This window comes from Oncorhynchus nerka, linkage group LG20 (genome assembly GCF_034236695.1).
Source record: "Oncorhynchus nerka isolate Pitt River linkage group LG20, Oner_Uvic_2.0, whole genome shotgun sequence".
NCBI classification, from domain to species: Eukaryota; Metazoa; Chordata; class Actinopteri; order Salmoniformes; family Salmonidae; genus Oncorhynchus; species Oncorhynchus nerka.
The window spans coordinates 22139737-22162590 of NC_088415.1; the positions used below are offsets into that span (position 1 = coordinate 22139737).

Here is a 22854-nt window from a genome sequence, read left to right on the forward strand (position 1 = left end):
TTCACAGGCATAGTGAACATACAGCCGAGACAGCTGTGAAAAGTGGAGGGTGTGTGTATGTGCAAATTACTGGCTCTTTAATCGCTTTGGGTCATAAAGACATTTCATAATATTTTAAGTACACGTACATGAACATCAATGTATTGGTTTTAGTCATACTGTATACAGTATACAAATAGGAATTGTTACAGTTTCAAAGTATGTATATTTTTGAAACAGAATAAAACAATGCTTGATGCTTAATAATGCTCTTCTCCATTTACATATTTGTTACTGTGTGGACTCTCACGTATCACACTTTCACAAAAAAACAAAGACATGGCTAAAGGTCAATCAGATTTGTGAACATAATCCCTAGGTGTGTCACGCCCTGACCTCAGAGAGATTTTTATGTCTCTATTTTGGTTTTGTCAGGGTGTGATTTGGGTGGGCATTCTATGTTCTATTTTCTATGTTTTTGTATTTCTTTGTTTTGGCCGGGTATGATTCTCAATCAGGGACAGCTGTCATTCGTTGTCTCTGATTGGGAATCATACTTAGGTAACCTTTTTCCTTTTGTTATTTTGCGAAGTTGACTTGAGTTAGTGGCACTATAGCCCTTGTAAGCTTCATGGTTGTTTTTTTTTTGTTATTTCTTGTTTTGTTGATGACATTTTACAAAAGAAAAAGAAAATGTATGCTCACCACGCTGCACATTTGTCTTTCTTTAACGACGGCCGTGACAAGCTGTGTATTGCCGCTTTCCATTTTGGCTGTTGTCTGTAGCTTGTGAGGTGTGGAAACACTTTGTTGCGTTTATGGATTTTGTCTTATTGCTTTTTATGCTACGTCTTGCTTGTCCTATGTGCTCACTGCTCATTGATTGTATGTATTGTAACTGTGTTTAATAACCTGCCCAGGGACTGCGGTTGAAAATTAGCCGGCTGGCTAAAACCAGAACTTTTACTCAAACGTTGATTAATGTGCACTGTCCCTGTAAAAATAAATACAATCAAACAAACATCAATGTATTACGTTTAGTCATACTGTATACAGTATACAAATAGGAATTGTTACAGTTTCAAAGTATGTATATTTTTGAAACAGCATAAAACGATGCTTGATGCTTAATAATGCTATTCTCCATTCTATTCTCCCAGCCGAGCCTATCGTAGGTCCATATGTGCCAAATAAACAATCAATCAACCTGACTGCAAACAATCAGACGATCAACTTGACCACAACTCCTAGACTACAGTGCGGAACTGTACGGTGGTGTTCTTCATCTTCTTATAGTCTTCATCAAACTGTTCATTCTGGGCCACAGTGAAATGGTTCTTCCAGTCACCAACCTTTCCTGAAGAGTGAGAGAATGGGAGAGAGAGAGAGAGTAATGAGCAAAGAAAAGGTGGTGGACATAGAGAGGGGAGGAGGGAACGACTGACAGAGAGAGAGGTATAGGGGAGACATGGAGAAGTCTACCTTTTCGCATGAATGGAGAGATATTGAAATCCATGATTGGGAGGGTGGAATAGTTGGCCATGCTGTTCTTCTTCATATTATCAAACTGCACTCCTCCTCTCACCTTCTCCTTCTCCTCTGCTGAAGGAGACAAACCTAGGTAGGAGCACAGCCTGTCCAGCTCTCTCCCCGTATCCTGTAGGATCACATACACATTGGATGGAAAAACAGCTAACCTCCTAGAGCAGCAGTTAAAATGGCTCTTGAGCATATGTGTGCACTAAGCTCATTAGATCTTAATACTACTGTAACACACAACTAGCATCAGCATTCTACTCACCTCAACCATGTCCTCATAGAAGAGGTAGAGGATTTTTGAGTGAGTCTGTTTCTTCTCCCACCAGCCAGTCACATGGTCGTACCACGAACCAAACACCACTGAGGAAGTGCAGAGTAGACACATTCATAGTGTGAATGGGGACTATTATCACTTGCTCATTCAATCACTCCTTTATTCTCTCGTTTACTCACTCTTTCCATCCATGAATCTCTGTAAGAAGTTGTTCCAGACTCCTGGCTCTGGCTGTGTCCTGTTCATGCGGTCAAAGTGGAAATAAGACACAGCACTGTCCTTGGCATTACGGGCCACATACACTATCTGCAGGGAGAGAGAGAGAGATTGCATTTATACACTGCTCAAAAAAAAAAGGGAACACTTAAACAACACAATGTAACTCCAAGTCAATCACACTTCTGTGAAATCAAACTGTCCACTTAGGAAGCAACACTGATTGACAATACATTTCACATGCTGTTGTGCAAATGGAATAGACAACAGGTGGAAATTATAGGCAATTAGCAAGACACCCCCAATAAGGGAGTGGTTCTGCAGGTGGGGACCACAGACCACTTCTCAGTTCCTATGCATCCTGGCTGATGTTTTGGTCACTTTTGAATGCTGGCGGTGCTTTCACTCTAGTGGTAGCATGTGACGGAGTCTACAACCCACACAAGTGGCTCAGGTAGTGCAGCTCATCCAGGATGGCACATCAATGTGAGCTGTGGCAAGAAGGTTTGCTGTGTCTGTCAGCGTAGTGTGCAGAGCATGGAGGCGCTACCAGGAGACAGGCCAGTACATCAGGAGACGTGGAGGAGGCCGTAGGAGGGCAACAACCCAGCAGCAGGACCGCTACCTCCGCCTTTGTTCAAGGAGGAGCACTGCCAGAGCCCTGCAAAATGACCTCCAGCAGGCCACAAATGTGCATGTGTCTGCTCAAATGGTCAGAAACAGACTCCATTAGGGTGGTATGTCCACAGGTGGGGGTTTGTGCTTACAGCCCAACACCGTGCAGGACGTTTGGCATTTGCCAGAGAACACCCAAGATTGGCTAGATTGGCAAATTCGCCACTGGCGCCCTGTGCTCTTCACAGATGAAAGCAGGTTCACACTGAACACATGACAGACGTGACAGAGTCTGGAGACGATGTGGAGAACGTTCTGCTGCCTGCAACATCCTCCAGCATGACCGGTTTGGCGGTGGGTCAGTCATGGTGTGGGGTGGCATTTCTTTGGGGGGCCGCACAGCTCTCCATGTGCTCGCCAGAGGTAGCCTGACTGCCATTAGGTACAGAGATGAGATCCTCAGACCCCTTGTGAGACCATCTGCTGGTGCGGTTGGCCCTGGGTTCCTCCTAATGCAAGACAATGCTAGACCTCATGTGGCTGGAGTGTGTCAGCAGTTCCTGCAAGAGGAAGGCCTTGATGCTATGGACTGGCCCGCCCGTTCCCCAGACCTGAATCCAATTGAGCACATCTGGGACATCATGTCTCGCTCCAACGTTGCACCACAGACTGTCCAGGAGTTGGCGGATGCTTTTAGTCCAGGTCTGGGAGGAGATCCCTCAGGAGACCATCCGCCACCCCATCAGGAGCATGCCCAGGCGTTGTAGGGAGGTCATACAGGCACGTGGAGGCCACACACACTACTGAGCCTCATTTTGACTTGTTTTAAGGACATTACATCAAAGTTGGATCAGCCTGTAGTGTGGTTTTCCGCTTTAATTTTGAGTGTGACTCCAAATCCAGACCTCCATGGGTTGATAAATTGGATTTCCATTGATCATTTTTGTGTGATTTTGTTGTCAGCACATTCAACTATGTAAAGAAAAAAAATATATTTAAGAAGAATATTTCATTCATTCAGATCTAGGATGTGTTATTTTAGTGTTCCCTTTATTTTTTTGAGCAGTGTATATAGTGGAGAAACATAGAGAACAAGTTGCAAATACTGCACCCTGCAGTTCTGCTCCCAGAAGGACTTGGGCAGCAACTGGATTGGGAGGTGACTCTTGATGAGGCGAGGAGAGGTGGTTAATTTGTCCAGCACCTCCACCCCTAGGACAAACAATATAATAATGCTAAATAATGTTTGATGGATATTATCACTGTTCAGCAGTGTCTGTCATGATATTGAAGATTTTAGTTACTGCTTTGAAGACCTCAGATACATTTTTTACATAAGAATGTCAAATTGGGAGTGGTATGATTATGTTTTCCAATGCTCTATTCTAACCTGGAGGGTAAAGAGGGATGAGCAACTCCAGAAAAGGAACTTTCTCAAAGATGGGTCTTTGACGCTCAGGGGCTGTCTGGCCAAAATACAGCAGGTCTAGAATGTAGGAGACCCATGTGGTTCCTAAGAGAGGAATACAGATAGGGGAAATGTACACAGTCATTCACAAACCCAAACACAATCTTTAATGAAACATCAACCTCAGACTGAGAAAGACCTGCTTTGGGGTAGGTAGCGATGAGAATGTCATCTGGTCTGGCCTGGAAGTTCTGTACATTGTCCCAGTTGCCAGTGAAGTAGTTGGTCATGGAGACTCCATGGAAATCAAAGAGTTTTGGTCGAGGTGGCAGCTCCATCTGTAAAAGTCGGACATGTATTCGATCAAGGATCACCACAGTATTGTTTATGCTTGGACATGAAACTTGAACAGAATCTTTTAGCGATCCAAATGGTTGAATTATTCAAACATAGAGAGGAATAACGCTCCATTGATATGTTTGCCTACAAATGTTAAACCTGCCAGGGCCTTGGTCACTGATCCGTCTGGAGCTGTGTTTTTAAGAATGTAAGTACAGCATGCTGATCCGTTTCACACACACACCACCCTTCTCGGCCAGTAACATATTCAATGCTATTCTATTCTGCCATGTCAATAACTTGTTGGGGATAGGGGGCAGTATTTTCACTTTGGATGAATTGTGTGCCCATAGTGAACTGCATCCTACTCTGTCCTAGATTGCTAATATATGCATATTATTATTACTATTGGATAGAAACCACTCTGAAGTTTCTAAAACTGTTTGAATTATGTCTGTGAGTATAACAGAACACATAGGGCAGGCAATCTTCCAAACAGGAAGTGAAATTCTGAATGCGGGTCTAATTTTAAGTCATCGCCTCTTCACTTCCAAATAAGATATGGATCTGTTAGCACCTCCTACGCCTTTCACTAGATGTCCTCATTCAGTAGAATGTGGAATGGAGCCTCTAGTGTGAACTTTGACCGAATGGGAGGGGAATGAGTCACTGTCCTGGCAGAATGCAATTTCCCTTTTGCGCATTTGTCTGTAGATATCCCCATCGTTCCATTTGGCTGCAGATGAAAACGTATGATCCGGTTGGAACGTTATTGGATATATATGAAAATAACATCCTGAAGATTGATTCTCTACTTAGTTGGACCAGTTTATTCGACCTGGAATATCTATTTTTGAAGTTTTCGTCCGAGTTCTCCTGGACCAGCGTCAGCTTTTGGGCATGTGAGCTGAAAGTGCTAGCAAATGCAGCTAATTGGACACTAGTATTGGACATTATGAAACAAAACAACTATTTATTGTGGAACTAGGACTCCTTGCACTGCATTCTGATGAAAGATCATCAAAGGTAAGGGAATATTTATGATGTAATTTCGTATTTCTGTTGACTCCAACATGGCGGAGAAATATATTTACGTCTGAGCGCCGTCTCAGATTATTGCATGGTAGGCTTTTTTCGTAACGTTTAAAAAAAATCTGACACAGCAGTTGCATTAAGAACCAGTGTATCTTTAATTATATGTAGATCATGTATCTTTCGTCAAAGTTTATGATGAGTATTTCTGTTATCTGGCGTAGCTCTCTGTAATTACTCCGGATATTTTGGAGGCATTTCTGAACATGGCGTCAATGTATACCGAGATTTGTGGATATAAATATGCATATTATCGAACAAAACATAAATGTATTGTGTAACATGTCATATGAGTGTCATCTGATGAAGATTATCAAAAGGTTAGTGATTCATTTTATCTCTAATTCTGCTTTTGTGACTCTATCTTTGGCTGGGAAACATGGCTGTGTTTTTTTTGATTTGGTGATGGTCTAACATAAATATATGTTGTGTTTTCGCTGTAAAACATTTTAAAAATCGGACATGATGGGTAGATTAATTTCTTGCGTCGAGCCATCCCGGATCGGTATCGTGACTACAGCCTCAAGCTCATTACCATAACGCAACGTTAACTATTCATGAAAATCGCAAATGAAATGAAATTAATCTATTTGCTCTCAAGCTTAGCCTTTTGTTAACAACACTGTCATCTCAGATTTTCAAAATATGCTTCTCAACCATTGCAAAACAAGCATTTGTGTAACAGTATTGATAGCTAACGTAGCATTTAGCGTAGCATTTAGCGTTAGCATTCAGCAGGCAACATTTACACAAAAAACAGAAAAGCATTCAAATAAAATCATTTACCTTTGAAGAACTTCAGATGTTTTCAATGAGGAGACTCTCAAATAGCAAATGTTCCGTTTTTACAAAAAATATTATTTGTGTCGACTAATCGCTCCGTTTTGTTCATCGCGTTTGGGTAAGAAAAAAAAAAAGAAAGTCATTAAAACACGAACTTTTTTCCAAATTAACTCCATAATATCGACAGAAACATGGCAAACGATGTTTAGAATCAATCCTCAAGGTGTTTTTCACATATCTATCGACGATAAAATCCATCGTGGCAGTTTACTTTCAATTCTGAAGAAATGGAACGCGCATGGACCTACAGATTACGCACACAGGACACCGGGCGGGACACCAGGTAAATGTAGTTTCTTATGGTCAATCTTCCAATGATATGCCTACAAACACGTCACAATGCTGCAGACACCTCGGGGAATAGACAAAGTGCAGGCTCATTCCTGGCGCATTCACAGCCATATAAGGAGACATTGGAACACAGCGCCTTCAGAATCCGGGGCATTTCCTGTATGAAACTTCATCTTGGTTTCGCCTATTGCATTAGTTCTGGGGCACGCACAGATAATATCTTTGCAGTTTTGGAGACGTCAGAGTTGTGTCTTTCCAAGGCTGTCAATTCAATGCATAGTCGAGCATCTTTTCGTGACAAAATATTGCGCTTAAAACGGGTTCCCCTCGCCACTAGGTGCATCTGTTTGTTCTGCTAACCCTTTTATCGCATCCCTGGTGTAGTTGATGAAACGCTGTTGATTATAATAGATATAAATAATCACATTTTTGAGAGTTGACCACCAGAAAATGCTAGACTCCAACCCTGCTAATATCTGGTTTCTAGCTGTAAAACTTCTTATGGCTTAGATCCCGCTAACGGGATCGATATGACAACAGTCAGTGAAAGTGCAGGGCGCCAAATTCAAAACAACAGAAATCTCATAATTAAAATTCCTCAAACATACAAGTATTTTACACCATTTAAAGATAAACTTGTTGTTAATCCCACCACAGTGTCTGTTTTCTAAAAGGCTTTACGACGAAAGCACAATAAGTCACAAAAAGCAGAAATAGAGATAGAATTAATCACTAACCTTTGGTGATCTTCATCAGATGATACTCATAGGACTTCATGTTCCACAATACATGTATGTTTTGTTCGATAAAGTTCATATTTATATCCAAAAATCTCAGTTTACATTGGCGTGTTACGTTCAGTAATGTTTTGCTTCCAAAACATCCGGTGATTTTGCAGAGAGCCACGTCAATTTACAGAAATACTCATCATAAATGTTGATGAAAATACAAGTCTTATGCATGGAACTTTAGATAAACTTCTCCTTAATGCAACCGCTGTGTCAGATTTCAAAAAAGCTTTACCGAAAAAGCCCACCATGCAATAATCTGAGTAAGCGCACAAAGCCATGCAGATATCCGCCATGTTGTGGAGTCAACAGAAGTCAGAAATAGCATTGTAAATATTCACTTGTCCGTTATTTATGTCCAAATACCTCCTTTTGTTAGCGTGTTTTGTATACATATCCAAACGCTCATTCTTGTCAGCGTTACGTCGGACAAAAACTTCAAAAGTTATATTACAGGTCGAAGAAACATTTCAAACTAAGTACAGAATCAATCATTAGGATGTTTTTAACATGTAGCTTCAATAAAGTTCCAACCGGAGTATTCCTTTGTGTCTTGATGAGCAACGGAACGCAAGTGGATACCATGAGGAATGCGCATGATCAGAAAATGGCTGACTGCCAGTCACCTGATAGATTTTGCTCTCATTCAGTCCCACAACACAGTAGAAGTCTCATTCAAATGTCTATAGACTGTTGACATCTAGTGGAAGCCCTAGGCAGTGCAACATCATTATGGCTAGGGGTTCCGCTAGTTCCGCTGAAAAGGCAATGTGCGAAATTCAAAAATATTTTCTAGAAATATATGACTTTCACACATTAACAAGTGCAATACACCAAATGAAAGATAAACTTCTTGTTAATCTACCCATCATGTCCGATTTCAAAAAGACTTTACAGCGAAAGCACAACATATGATTATGTTAGGTCAGAGCCAAGTCACAAAAACACACACAGCCATTTTTCCAGCCAAAGATAGGAGTCACAAAAAGCAGAAATATAGATAAAATGAATCACTAACCTTTGATGATCTTCATCAGACGACACTCATAGGACTTCATGTTACACAATAGATGTATGTTTTGTTCGATAAAGTGCATATTTATATCCAAAAATCTCAGTTTACATTGGCGCATTACGTTCAGTAATGTTTTGCTTCCAAAACATCCAGTGATTTTGCAGAGAGCCACATCAATTTCCAGAAATACTCATAATAAACATTGATAAAAGATACAAGTGTTATTCACAGAATTAAAGATAGACTTCTCCTTAACTTCTTGGTAACGGGGTAGGATTTTCACGTCCGGATGAAATGCATGCCCAAATTCAACTGCCTGCTACTCATCCCCAGAAGACAAGATATGCATATTAGTAGATTTGGATAGAAAACACTCTGAAGTTTTTTTTAACTGTTTGAATCATGTCTGTGAGTATAACAGAACTTATTTAGCAGGCAAAACCCCGAGGACAAACCATTCAGATTTTTTTTTAGATCACTCTCTTTTCAATTACCTCCTTGCAGTTCCTATCGCTTTCACTGGATGTCAACAGTCTTTAGAAATTGGTTGAGGTTTTTCCTTTGTGTAATGAAGAAGTACGGCCATCTTGAACGAGGGTAACTTGAAGTGTACTGTTAGATAGAGACGCGTGACCAGAAAGCTAGCTACAGTTTGTTTTCCTCCTGTATTGAACACAGATCACCCCGTCTTCAATTTTATCGATTATTTACGTAAAAAAATACCTAAAGTTGTATTACAAAAGTAGTTTGAAATGTTTTGGCAAAGTTTACAGGTAACTTTTGAGATATTTTGTAGTCACATTGCGCAAGTTGGACCCTGTGTTTTTCTGGATCAAACGCGCCAAGTAAATGGACATTTTGGATATATATCGACAGAATTAATCAAACAAAAGGACCATTTGTGATGTTTATGGGACATATTGGAGTGCCAACAAAAGAAGCTTGTCAAGGGTAAGGCTTGAATTATATTTTTATTTCTGCATTTGTGTCGCGCCTGCAGGGTTGAAATATGCTTCTCTCTCTTTGTTTACTATGGTGCCATCCTCAGATAATAGCATCGTTCGCTTTCACCTAAATGCTTTTTTGAAATCTGACATGTTGGCTGGATTCACAACAAGTGTAGCTTTAAATTCCTATCTTGCATGTGTGATTTCATGAAAGTTTTATTTTTATAGTAATTTATTTGAATTTGTCGCTCTGCATTTTCACTGGAGAGGTTAATGCAACCGTTGTGTCAGATTTTTAAAAAACTTTACGGAGAAAGCACACCTTGCAATAATCTGAGTACGGCGCTCAGAGACCAAAACAGCCAAAGAAATATCCGCCATGTTGGAGTCAACATTAGTCAAAAATAGCATTATAAATATTCATTTACCTTTGATGATCTTCATCAGAATGCACTCCCAGGAATCCCAGTTCCATAATAAATGTTTGATTTGTTCGGTAAAGTTCATAATTTATGTCCAAATTCCTCCTTGTTGTTAGCGCGTTCAGCCCAGTAATCCATCTTCATGAGGAGCGAGCACCAGGTCCAGACAAAGTCCAAAAGTTCCGTTACAGTCCGTAGAAACATGTCAAACAATGTATAGAATATTTAGGATGTTTTTACATAAATCTTCAATAATGTTCCAACCGGAGAATTCCTTTTTCTGTAGAAAAGCAATGGAACGAGAGCTACCTCTCACGTGAACGAGTGTCACGAGTTTGTGGCACTCTGCCAGACCACTGACTCAAAGAGCCCTTATGAGCCCCTCCTTTACAGTCGAAGCCTCAAACAAGTTTCTAATGATGGTTGACATCTAGTGGAAGCCTTAGGAGGTGCAATTTGACCCCATAGACACTGTTTTCAATAGGCCAAGCTTTGAAAAACTATTAACCTCAGATTTCCCACTTCCTGGTTGGATTTTTCTCAGGTTTTCGCCTGCCATATGAGTTATGTTATACTCACAGACATCATTCAAACAGTTTTAAAACTTGTTGTTAATCCCACCACGGTGTCCGATTTCAAAAGGCTTTACGACAAAAGCATTCAAATGCGATTATGTTAGGTCAGCACCTAGTCACAGAAAAACATAGTCAGAAATAACATTATAAATATTCACTTATATCTGATGATCTTCATCAAAATGCACTCCCAGGAATCCCAGTTCCACAATAAAAAAATTTTTTTGTCTGATAAGTCCAAAGTTTATGTCCAAATACCTCCTTTTTGTTCGCACGTTTAGTTCACAACTCCAAATTCACGATGCGCAGGCTAGATGAAAAGTCAAAAAATTCCTTTACAGTTCGTAGAAACATGTCAAACGATGTATAGAATCAATCTTTAGGATGTTTTTAACATAAATCTTCAATAATGTTTAAACCGGAGAATTCCTTTGTCTTTAGAAAGGAAAAGGAACGCAGCTACCTCTCACGGGCGCACGCCTGACTGAGCTCATGACATTCTGCCAGACCTCTTACTCAATCAGCTCTTATTCTCTCCTCCTTCACAGTAGAAGCCTGAAACAAGGTTCTAAAGATTGTTGACATCTAGTCGAAGCCTTAGAAAGTGCAATATGACCCCATAGACACTGTATATTGGATAAGCAAAGACTTGAACACCTACAAACCTCAGATTTCCCACTTCCTGGTTGGATTTTTTCTCAGGTTTTCACCTGCCATATGAGTTCTGTTATACTCAAAGACATCATTCAAACAGTTTTAGAAACTTCAGACTGTCTTCTATCCAAATCTACTAATGCATATCTTAGCTTCTGGGCCTGAGCACCAGGCAGTTTACTCTGGGCACCTTATTCATCCAAGCTACTCAATACTGCCCCCTGCCATAGGAAGTTAAAACGTTTTTCTCCACACAAAATTCTAAAGACAGGTCACCAGATATAAACTCCTTCGGATATTTTAGCGTCTAACACCCAGAGTACATTAAAATTGTTTACCTCATTTATTAATGCAATCATACAGATATTATCCCCTATATTCGTGAATAAAAAGCACTGACCTTATTAATTGCAGCTGAGGTTTCAATGTTGGTTGGATCTCGTCACCGTTTCTGTCACATACCAGTTTGCTACCGGCCTGTACAGAACCCTCCGAATGGGGACAGGTCTTTATTCTACGGATATTTAATCCGCCCGTGCACGGTTTTCGATGTCTCTATGGAACGACAGAAGCAGATATTGAGATCCGGCTCAAAGGACAAAGCTGTCACGAGAATTTTCAATCCCAATGATGATAACTAACAATTACTTATGCTTTGACCGATCCCCGAGGTTTGTAAGACCCTGGGTTTAATAATAATTAGGAAAAGACTCAGTTTATGCAAAAGGTTGGCTCTTTATTCACAAGAACATTCTAAAGTCCATAATACAAAGACATGCCCTCCCTACCTACTACACGCACATACACGCACATACAGACACACAAACAGTAGGTGGGATGTATCTTTCCCCATAGTTCTCACCACTCGTTTATCACTACCAAGCTGGCAGTTCCATCCTCCCGAGATTAGAGGGACCTTGACGGGACTCACTTTCCTGCCATAAGATTCTCAGAGATCTAGGTCAGGTCATGCACAGTTTAAATGTTCTCTGTATTTTCTTAGTCACACACCCACATTTCTACTTGTCTCGACCAAACCTTATTAGACTGAAGTTTATCATTCTAATTCATTATACATGTTACATAATCAAATAATTACTAATAGTTACGTTTGTCTAATTATTCATTATATATGTTACATAATCTAATCATTATGTTTCAGGGTGGAATTCTTTAGTCATTACCTTCAAAATAAATTACCTTATCAGTAACAAATAAAATCCCAGGACATAGGCATATCTGATATGGGCAGAAAGCTTACATTCTTGTTAATCTAACTGCACTGTCCAATTTACAGTAGCTATTACAGTGAAAGAATACCATGCTATTGTTTGAGTAGAGTGCACAATTATGAACTTGACAATGTATTAATAAACAAATTGGGCACACTTGGTCAGTGTTGATACAACATTTAGAACAGATGTGCAACAGTTCATTGGATCAGTCTAAAATTTTGCACATATACTGCTGCCATGTAGTGGACAAAATATAAATTGTGCCTAATCTGGGATAATACATTATGGCCTTTATCGTGCATTTCAAAGATGATGTTACAGAAAAAAAAAGTTTAAAAAAAATGTCTTTGTATAATCTTTTTCCAGATCTAATGTGTTACTTTCTCCTACATTAATTTCACATTCTCACAAGCCTCAAAGTGTTTCCTTTCAAATGGTATCAAGAATATGCATATTCTTGCTTCAGGTCCTGAGCTACAGGCAGTTTCATTTGGGTATGTCATTTTAGGCGAAACATTAAAGAAAGGGTCGGATCCTTTTAACAAAGCCTAAGTCTTAATGTTTCTCAAATGGTGACAGTAAAACCATACACATGATAGCAATTCCAACATACCAAAATAACTGACTTACCCTGCTCTTTCTGAGTAAGATACCTCAGGGTGAATGCACAGCTTACAAAATGATTCCTAATTTATTCTCTGTGTTCCTCCTTTCCTGTCTCCTCCCCATTCTCTCTTCCATCATTTTCTTTTCCCTTGAGGGAAATATTATGACAACATTTTGTGTAATTTTTGTTCGTTTTGGTATTCAACATTTTCTTTGTGGGCTGTTGAAGCACACATTCTTGAGGTAAGTCGAATTTCTGTGATTGGTCAACAGTAGGGATTCTTCAATTAAGTGTTTGTTGTCATTCAATGACAGACGGCTAGTTTTCAAGCTATTTTTTTCACTTGAAATATACTGCACCAAACATCTTAGTTAGATGTAAAATTCCTCAACCAAGACCTCCTCGGCAAAAACGTAAGAATTATTGAATTATCTTAGATTAATTCAGACTATTTGAGGAAGTGTGCTGGCTGTGTTTTTTGTATGCCATCTGGTGATTCTTGGTAACTATACTGTTCTCTTTGAATTAGAAAGAAAAATTGATATAAATTGACATATTAGACATGTGTAAGCAGAATGAAGGCTGAAGCCCATGTGAGTGTACAAAGCTGCAACAACATCGAGTTAAACATTAAACATGTAAAAAACTGAACGCAAGCAGAATCTGTGTGGATGAGGCATGGTAGATTAACAAGATGTGCCTGGTCTGGGCCATGGGCCATCTTGTGAAGCCTATTGGACATGCACATGGGTTAATCATACATAGACAACATCGGCCTGAACTTGTGAAGACCTTTGACAGGAACATTAGCTAATCAGTGATAGGCACCAGTAGGAATATGCATGTCACGCCACCAATAGAATCTATGCCTCAATGTCTGAGCCAATAAGAGAATGGAAACTAAGTAAGACAACAAGATTCACAAAGTGGAGTGATGATGTTATGTAAGGGTAAAACTGTATAAAAACCATCACTAAGAATGAAGAGTCAGTTCTTTCATGGAATTGCTTGGCTTTGTTACTCTCTGTAATAAAGTCTATTTGAATTCACAAGCTCCGGTATCTGATAAGTATTTGATTCAGTATTTCCCACAACACCATCTCAAGAGGACAAACAGTAGAATTGCTGCTTGTTTCTTGTTTTTCAAGCGAATGGCTTTGTTAAAACCTGTTAGGGATCATGCGGAATTTGGTCCCTGTACAGGAACCAAAATCAGCGGAAATTTCAGAGCGCCACCTGTAGTACTCGATAAAACTCAAACTTTCATTAAAACACACATGCAAGGTACTCAATTAAAGCTACACTCGTTGTGAATCTAGCCAACATGTCAGATTTGTAAAATGCTTTTCGGCGAAAGCATGAGAAGCTATTATCTGATAGCATGCACCCCCCGAAATACCTGAACGAGACCTAAACAAAAGATTTAGCAGTAGCCGGCGCTACACAAAACGCAGAAATAAAATATAAAACATTCATTACCTTTGACGAGCTTCTTTGTTGGCACTCCTATATGTCCCATAAACATCACAATTGGGTCTTTTTCCCGATTAAATCCGTCATTGTATACCCAAAATGTCCATTTATGAAGGCCGTCTGATCCAGGAAAATTCACCTTTACAAGACGCAACGTCACTTTTTAAAATTAAAAAAGTTGCCTATAAACTTTTACAAATCACTTCAAACTACTTTTGTAAACCAACTTTAGGTATTAATAAACGTTAATAATCGATCAAATTGATCACGGGGCGATCTGTATTCGATAGCAGCAAGTCTTGAAATCATCGTCCATTTTTTCACTTTCATAACTTCCTCGGTGCACCCCAAGACAGGAAGTGCCTATACGTCATCCCACCAAGGATAAACATGCAATGAAATGCCAGTACTGGCGACATCATGTGGAAGCTGTAGGCATTGTAAACGGGACCTCATCTATTTTCTATCGCCTTAGACAATACATAGATTGGCGGATGAATATTTTTTGTGTGTTTTTGGTGAACAGTTTTCCCTGGGATTTTTACTCCTAAACACGTTCTGTTATAGCCACAGACATGATTTAACCAGTTTTAGAGACTTCAGAGTGTTTTCTATACACACATACTTATCATATGCATATACTATATTCCTGGCATGAGTAGCAGGACTTTGAAATGTTGCGCGATTTTTTACAAAAACCTGCGAAAATTCACATCATCCCTAACAGGTTTTAAGGGAGAATGCGAGGCTTGCTTCGCCTCGCTGAGTTCTGCTAGGAACAGACCAAACCTATGTTTGTGGATGCCTTTACAAACCTGACCTGACCCCAAACATATTCAATCCCCCCCTTCCATCAAAGCACACACACACACACACACACCTGATAGGCTACTGAATGGGCAGTGTCCTTGCGTAGATAGTGTCTTTGTCTTTTCTGTGCCCTTAAACCTCCTGCATTGTCCTCAACACACTGTCTAAATCACTTTCAACAGTGTATGTGTGTCTAATTCTTTCCTGACCAGAGACTAGGCTGCATAGTGTGTTTCTGGGCACTGTGTGAAGCTTGTACACATCTTTCACCTACTGCATCAACCTTCTTTATCGCCAGGTTGCTTGTTTGACACCAACAATCAATACAAAAAGATACTCTGTAATGTTACTTGGTAAGGAGGTCTGGTGAGGAGGTCAGATGTCACAGGTGAATGCTCATACAGTAGTTGAGGAGATAATAACCAAGCATTGGCTACCTCAACATAAAGCCTCATCAGGCACCACATGCATTTATTTAAGTATCATTACAGATGCTGGCAGTGTAGAAGTTTAACATTTAATATCAAATACAATAGACCACATTAACTGGAATGACATTCACTCTCACGTGTGAAAAAAAGCCCCCATTAGCCACACCTCCAACTCTTCTGATAAGCTGTCACCACTACATTGCCCCTGCCGCTATTCAATGTGCATGCGAATGAGTTGTTGGTGTCATGCCCTAACCATAGATAGCATTTTATTCTCTATGATTGGTTAGGTCGGGGTGTGACTAGGGTGGGTCATCATGGGGATTATGTTTCTATGTTGGCCATGTATGGTTACCAATCAGAGGCAGCTGTTTGTCGTCGTCTCTGATTGGGGATCATATTTAGGCAGCCATTTCCCCTTTGTGCTTTGTGGGATCTTGTCTATGGATAGTTGCTTGTTAGTACTATTGGTAGCTTCATGTTTCGTTTTGAGATTTATTGTTTGATTATTGTGGGAGCAAATATAACACATAGACAAATGCATAAGATGTATAGAATAGCTGAACACTAAAAACAGACTACATGAAGGGAAGGTGACACAGGTGCTAGGATAGCTGGACATACCAAGGCCAGAGGGATATACAAAGGAGGGGGTCAGTCAAATGACTAACTGATGACCAATAGACATAGTTCGCATATTTTTAGGTCGTAGAGATGCAGAAGGAATGACAGAGAAGACACATAGTCTGTTGCTCTGAGATAAAGACACATATACATAGTAACATATTGAGCTAAGTGCAGAGCCAAAGCATAGGGCTGTAAAATAGAGGAATGTATAGTATTTTTAGTATAGCTGGACACGCTAGAAACTGAGGAGACACATAGTTTGCTGATCCTAGATAATACACAAACAAAAGAATGCATTTAGCTAAGTGCAGGAACAAAGCAAGGGTCTTGTCATCATTATAATCTGACGGAAAGCAGGTATGAGCGTTATTGAGCTGAACAAGCAGGATGCACGGATTGGAATGTAACGTCATTTACATGTGGGATGGGCTCATATGCAATATGTGGATAAATACTGGAGCCAGGGCTCTGGAAAAGGTGTGTGTTCCGCGGAGCACTCCGGCTTGTTATACTTTTGTATTAAAGCCTGATTGATTTCACAAGTTCTGGTATGCGTTGTATTTGATCCGATTTTCCACTACATTATTCAGTGAGTTTCAATAAGAAATAAAAAGATGTGGAACCCAGATCACGCTGTGCTTTGGTCCAGTTATTCTAACGATCGTGACAGAAAATCCCACCAACAACGGAACAAGCAGTGTGCCCAGGAGGAAAGCCAGGAGTTGAAGACATCCTGGATGTGGGAAGAGATTATGGCAGAAGACAGAAGCCTGCCATGGAAGCAGGCGGAGGCAGCGAGGGAAGAACAGCGACGACGCCAGGATTCGCGGCCACGACGCAAGAACAAAAGACAGCCTGGAAAAAATGTTTTGGGGGTGCACACAGAGTGGTTGGCGACGCCGAGGGGTGAGTCAGAGACCGAGGAGGTATATTGGGACAGATTGAGCGAGGAGTGGGCAGCGAAAGTTGAGGGGAGTGAACCAGAGCCAACTCCCCGTACTCACCGTGGGGAGAGTGTGACCTGTCAGGCACCATGTTTTGCGGTGATACGCACTGTGTCTCCAGTGCGCATTCACAGCTCGGTGCGTTCTGTGCCAGCTCCTCGCACTTGTCGTGCTAAAGTGGGTATCTGTCCAGGACGGGTCGTGCCGGCTCAGCGCGCCTGGTCTCCAGTGCGCCTCCTCGGTCCAGGATATCCTGCGCCGGCTCTACGCGCTGTATCCCCAGTGCGCCTTTACAGCCCAGTACATCCTGTACCTCCTCCCAGCACTCGCCCTGAGGTGCGTGTCACCAGCCCGGTGCCACCTGTACCGGTCCCACGCATCAGGCCTCCAGTGCGTCTCCACAGTCCAGTACATCCTGTGCCTTCTCCCCACTCGCCCTGAGGTGTGTGTCACCAGCCCGGTACCACCAGTGCCGGGTCCCACGCATCAGGCCTCCAGTGCACCTCCACAGTCCAGTACGTCCTGTGCCTGCTCCTCACTCTCATCCTGAGGTGTGTGTAACCAGCCCGGTACCACCAGTGCCGGCCCCATGCACCAAGCTTCCGACGACAGTTCCCAGTCCAGAGCTTCCGGCGACAGTTCCCAGTCCAGAGCTTCCGGCGACAGTTCCAAGTCCAGAGCTTCCGGCGACGTTTCACAGTCCGGAACCTCCAACGACGGTCCACAGTCCGGAACCTCGAACGACGGTCCACAATCCGGAACCTCCTGAGACGGTCCACGGTCAGGAACCTCCAGCGACAGTCTGCAGTCCAAAGCCTCCAGCAACAGTCTGTGGTATAGAGCCTCCCGCGACAGTCTGCGGTCCTGAGCCTCCAGCGGTGGTTCTCAGTCCGGAGTCCCCGGCGATGAACCATGGTCCGGAGTCCCCGGCGACGATCTACGGTCCGGAGTCCCCGGTGACGATCTACGGTCCGGAGTCCCCAGCGACGAGCCTCCGGTGACGATCTCCGCACCAGAGCCGCCATTAAGGATAACGTATCCGCGAGCGGAGTGGGTGCTTCGCCCCGCACCGGGACCGCCCCCGACGGTAGATGCCCACCCTGACCATAGAGAGCTTTTTATTTTCTATGTTGGTTAGGTCGGGATATGACTAGGGTGGGTCATCTAGGGGATTATGTTTCCATATTGGCCAGGCATGGTTCCCAATCAGAGGCAGCTGTTTGTCGTTGTCTCTGATTGAGAATCATATTTAGGCAGCCATTTCCCCTTTGTGCTTTCTGGGATCTTGCCTATGGATAGTTGCCTGTTAGTATTATTGTTAGCTTCACGTTTCGTTTTGAGATTTATTGTTTTGGTTTTTCTGTGAGTTTTATTTAGAAATAAAAAGATGTGGAACCCAGATCACGCTGCGCTTTGGTCCAGTTATTCTAACAATCGTGACAGTTGGAAGCAATTTAGAATCTTTCATTAAATAAAAAATACATCATTTGATATCAGGCAAATTGAATAAATTAGGTTGGAAGAACCAAAGTGTATTTTTCTATCATTCCAAACAGTAGAATCACTTCAGATGAACAACAGCCCCACCCCCCTTTTTACAGTGCAAGTGTCAGACTTTTCACAGGCATAGTGAACATACAGCCGAGACAGCTGTGAAAAGTGGAGGGTGTGTGTATGTGCAAATTACTGGCTCTTTAATCGCTTTGGGTCATAAAGACATTTCATAATATTTTAAGTACAAGTACATGAACATCAATGTATTACGTTTAGTCATACTGTATACTGTATACGAGTAGGAATTGTTACAGTTTCAAAGTATGTATATTTTTGAAACAGAATAAAACAATGCTTGATGCTTAACAATGCTCTTCTCCATTTACATATTTATTACTGTATCGACTCTCACTGTTTTTTTCTCAGACACTAAAAAACAGACCAGGCAAGAGGATTTACAAATAGCTCACATTGCTAAGAATGTACTGTGCAGCATGTCCTCATTTTACGTTTGTTTTTAGTTCTCAACCTATAGCTCATATCTCAAAGTAGCATCAATCATTCTCAAAAAATGATATAAGCCACCTTATGATCTTTCTCATTTACACTCCAGGATATGATACGATATGATCCTCACCCAGTATATTCAACACTATAACCCAGTTAACTGTGGACCAATGGAAGACTGACACCCCAGCCGAGCCTATCGTAGGTCTATGGGCGCCAAATAAACAATCAATCAACCTGACCACAAACAATCAGACAACCAACTTGACTACAGTGCGGAACTGTACGGTGGTGTTCTTCATCTTCTTCTTATAGTCTTCATCAAACTGTTCACTCTGGGCTACAGTGAAATGGTTCTTCCAGTCACCAACCTTTCCTGGAGAGTGGGAGAGAGAGAGAGTCATGAGCAAAGAAAAGGTGGTGGATATAGAGAGGGGAGGAGAGAACAACTGACAGAGATAGAGATATAGGGGAGAAATGAAGAAGTCTACCTTTTCGCATGAATGGCGAGATCTTGAAATCCATGATTGGAACGGTGGAATAGTTGGCCATGCTGTTCTTCTTCATAGTATCAAACTGCACTCCTCCTCTCACCCTCTCCTTTTCCTCTGCTGAAGGAGACAAACCTAGGAAGGAGCACAGCCTGTCCAGCTCTCTCCCCGTATCCTGCAGGAAAACACACACTGGATACTGTACTTGTAGTATTATCTAAAAGTATTATCTGCCAGTCAATGTTGTCCTGCATCTGAGTGAGGACAATCCCTAGTCCAAAAGACGATGCATGTGCTGATACCTTTGTCTTAGCGTGGGGACGGTACTGGGCCAGCATTCTCTGTGGGGCCAGGTCTCCATTGACTTTCTCAAACGCCGCATGTTGCATGTAACCCAATGACCAGTCATTCCCTTTGGCTAATAATTCTCTTACGGGTTCGGTTTTGTCTGAAACCTGTGGGAGGAACTTACCCACGTATGTGACCACGCCTAAAAAGGTCCTAACTTCAGCCACGTTCTGGGGGAGGAGCATGTATGTGACGGCACTGATCTTGTCCTTGTCCGGCTCTATTCCAGCTGCACTGATTCTGTGTCCCAAGAACAAGACCTCTGACTGTGAGAAGGTGCCTTTTTCATTGAGTGTCAAGCCAGTGTCCTGGAGTCTCGTCAGAACTGCTGTGAGTCCTCATGTTCTGCTCTGTCCCATCCGCAATCAAGCACGCGTCCGCGTGGACTATGACTCCACTTTGCCCATCCAACAGCTGGGACATGCGTCTTTGTAATTGGACCGGAAGTGATTCCAAATGGCAAAACATTGAAACAGTAGTGGCCAAACCGTGTTATAAACATTGTGAGTGCCCTACTCTCTGGTGACATCGGTATCTCCTAAAATCCTGAGTGGTATCCAGCTTTGTGATGACCTGTGATCCATCCAACTGGGCCGGCGACTGTTCGATGTGTCTCTCTCAAATATAATGTTTTGTTGTCCTACGAAATCTTTAAGGGCACTGCAGTTAAGTTTCTCTTCCTCAGTCAACAGTGAAGCCTTTAATATGTCCTCGGCTTCATCACCCATAGTGTAAACCATACAATCAACATTCTCAGTGGAGCATGTCAGCACTAGCCACTGGCCAGTCCAGGTTTGCGCAAGAACGCATTGAACTTGGGAGTCACCAGACCTGAAATCCCACCAGCTTCTTCAATAGAGTCTAGCTGCAATGTCATCTGTCAGAGCAGTCATCCTTCAGGGTCTCTATGCTGCTACCTACTGATATGTCATCTCTCAGTGCATCTCTCAGTGCATCTCTCAGGAAAAGTGGGGGTGTATAAAGGAACCACATTAGGAGAAGTGGGGATTTCAAAAAGAGTCTTTAAATACTAGAAACGTTCTAATTCTATAACAACTAGAACCACCATGGCTTGATATTTCAATTATTATTATTTTAAATATTCAACAATATTCCATATTCAATATTGAATATCACCCATATAATAATATTCAATATTGTAAAATTAATGTATGCTCTTATAAGTAAAGGTAGCTAACGTTCAAAGACAACTCACACAACTTTGTGGGCTATACTCGGCCTTGTCTCAGGATGGTATGTTGGTGGTTGAATATATACCTCTTGTGGTCTGGGGCCTGTGCTTTGGCAAAGTAGGTGGGGTTATATCCTGCCTGTTTGGCCCTGTCCGGGGGTATCATCGGATGGGCCACAGTTTCTCCTGACCCTTCCTGTCTCAGCCTCCAGTATTTATGCTGCAGTAGTTTATGTGTCGGGGGGCTAGGGTCAGTTTGTTATATCTGGAGTACTTCTCCTGTCTTATCCGGTGTCCTGTGTGAATTTAAGAATGCTCTCTCTAATTCTCTCTTTCTCTCTTTCTTTCTTTCTCTCTCTCGGAGGACCTGAGCCCTAGGACCATGCCTCAGGACTACCTGGCATGATGACTCTTTGCTGTCCCCAGTCCACCTGGCCGTGCTGCTGCTCCAGTTTCAAATGTTCTGCCCGCGGCTATGGAACCCTGACCTGTTCACCGGACGTGCTACCTGTCCCAGACCTGCTGATTCAACTCTCTAGAGACAGCAGGAGCGGTAGAGATACTCTCAATGATCGGCTATGAAAAGCCAACTGACATTTACTCCTGAGGTGCTGACCTGTTGCACCCTCAACAACTACTGTGATTATTATTATTTGACCATGCTGGTCATTTATGAACATTTGAACATGTTCTGTTATAATCTTCACCCGGCACAGCCAGAAGAGGACTGGCCACCCCTCATAGCCTGGTTCCTCTCTAGGTTTCTTCCTAGGTTCTGGCCTTTCTAGGGAGTTTTTCCTAGCCACAGTGCTTCTACACCTGCATTGCTCGCTGTTTGGGGTACGCTGGGTTTCTGTACAGCACTTTGATATATCAGCTGATGTAAGAAGGGCTATATAAATACATTTGATTTGCATTTTTTGCAGAACTGAAATTCCATACTGTCATCTGTTGAGACCATGAGTAACATCCGATAACCCAAGCGATGTCTTGAGTGGCACCTTTCGCACTCCACTTCTCCGTATATGGTTCCTTTCAAAACATCCACTCCTTTCAAAAGCCCCTCTTTTCCTGAGAGGTGCACTGCACTGAGATTCCATATCATTAGGTGGCAGTATAGAGACCCTGAGGGATGTGTGCTCTGAGAGATGACGTCGCAGCTGGACCCATCTCGGCTTCTACCTCTTGTAACGTTGCCCGCAGTAACATAGTCCTCTCTCGTTAACTAGCCCAATTATGATCTACGCTGCTAATCTCTGTTTCTGTGCCCTCCTTGCTTTGAAACAGTCTGTCGGCTGTATGATTCACGTGGTAAGTCCTTCACGTTTTTGTGATTATTAAAACCATTCTGACACCATGTAGTATTATTTAAAATAAGGAGGCACGACAAGGTTCAAGCTTCAGCATGTCTACTGGCCTATGCTGTGCATGTCCTACATAGGTTACGGATACCCACAAGGGACATCCTACTACAGTACTCTTTCTCACTGAAAGCTAATTCTTGAGATTATCAATATAACAATATAACACGGACATACACACTGCCTTTATGTACGTTAATGAGCGACATAATCTGCAAAGAGGTCAGAACCTTTATGGCACAGGAGGTAGTTGTTCTACTCACCTCAACCATATCCTCATAGAAAACGTAGTGGAGTTTTGAGTGAGTCTGTTTCTTCTCCCACCAGACAGTTACAT

At 42.0% G+C, this 22854-nt stretch overlaps 1 protein-coding gene across 1 annotated transcript; it reads right to left on the reverse strand.

Moving 5' to 3' along the window:
* Positions 1–599: 599 nt before the first annotated feature.
* On the reverse strand, positions 600–22854 carry LOC115102067 (cytosolic sulfotransferase 2-like). Its single transcript, XM_029621618.2, has 10 exons — positions 22781–22854; positions 19617–19791; positions 11398–19501; positions 4231–4369; positions 4014–4136; positions 3735–3835; positions 1972–2098; positions 1781–1878; positions 1462–1636; positions 600–1336 (listed from the first exon to the last, which is right to left on the reverse strand). The coding sequence occupies exons 4-10, from the start codon at positions 4367–4369 to the stop codon at positions 1227–1229; spliced, it is 873 nt and encodes a 290-aa protein (XP_029477478.1). The 5' UTR covers positions 11398–19501; positions 19617–19791; positions 22781–22854; the 3' UTR covers positions 600–1226.

Coding starts and splice junctions, on each gene's coding strand:
- LOC115102067 (XM_029621618.2), bottom strand. CDS start 4,369: ATGGAGCTGCCACCTCGACCAAAACTCTTTGATTTCCATGGAGTCTCC. Junction 1,879..1,971: donor GAGATTCATGGATGGAAAGA/GTGAGTAAACGA, acceptor GCACTTCCTCAG/TGGTGTTTGGTTCGTGGTAC. Junction 1,637..1,780: donor TCTATGAGGACATGGTTGAG/GTGAGTAGAATG, acceptor GTGATCCTACAG/GATACGGGGAGAGAGCTGGA.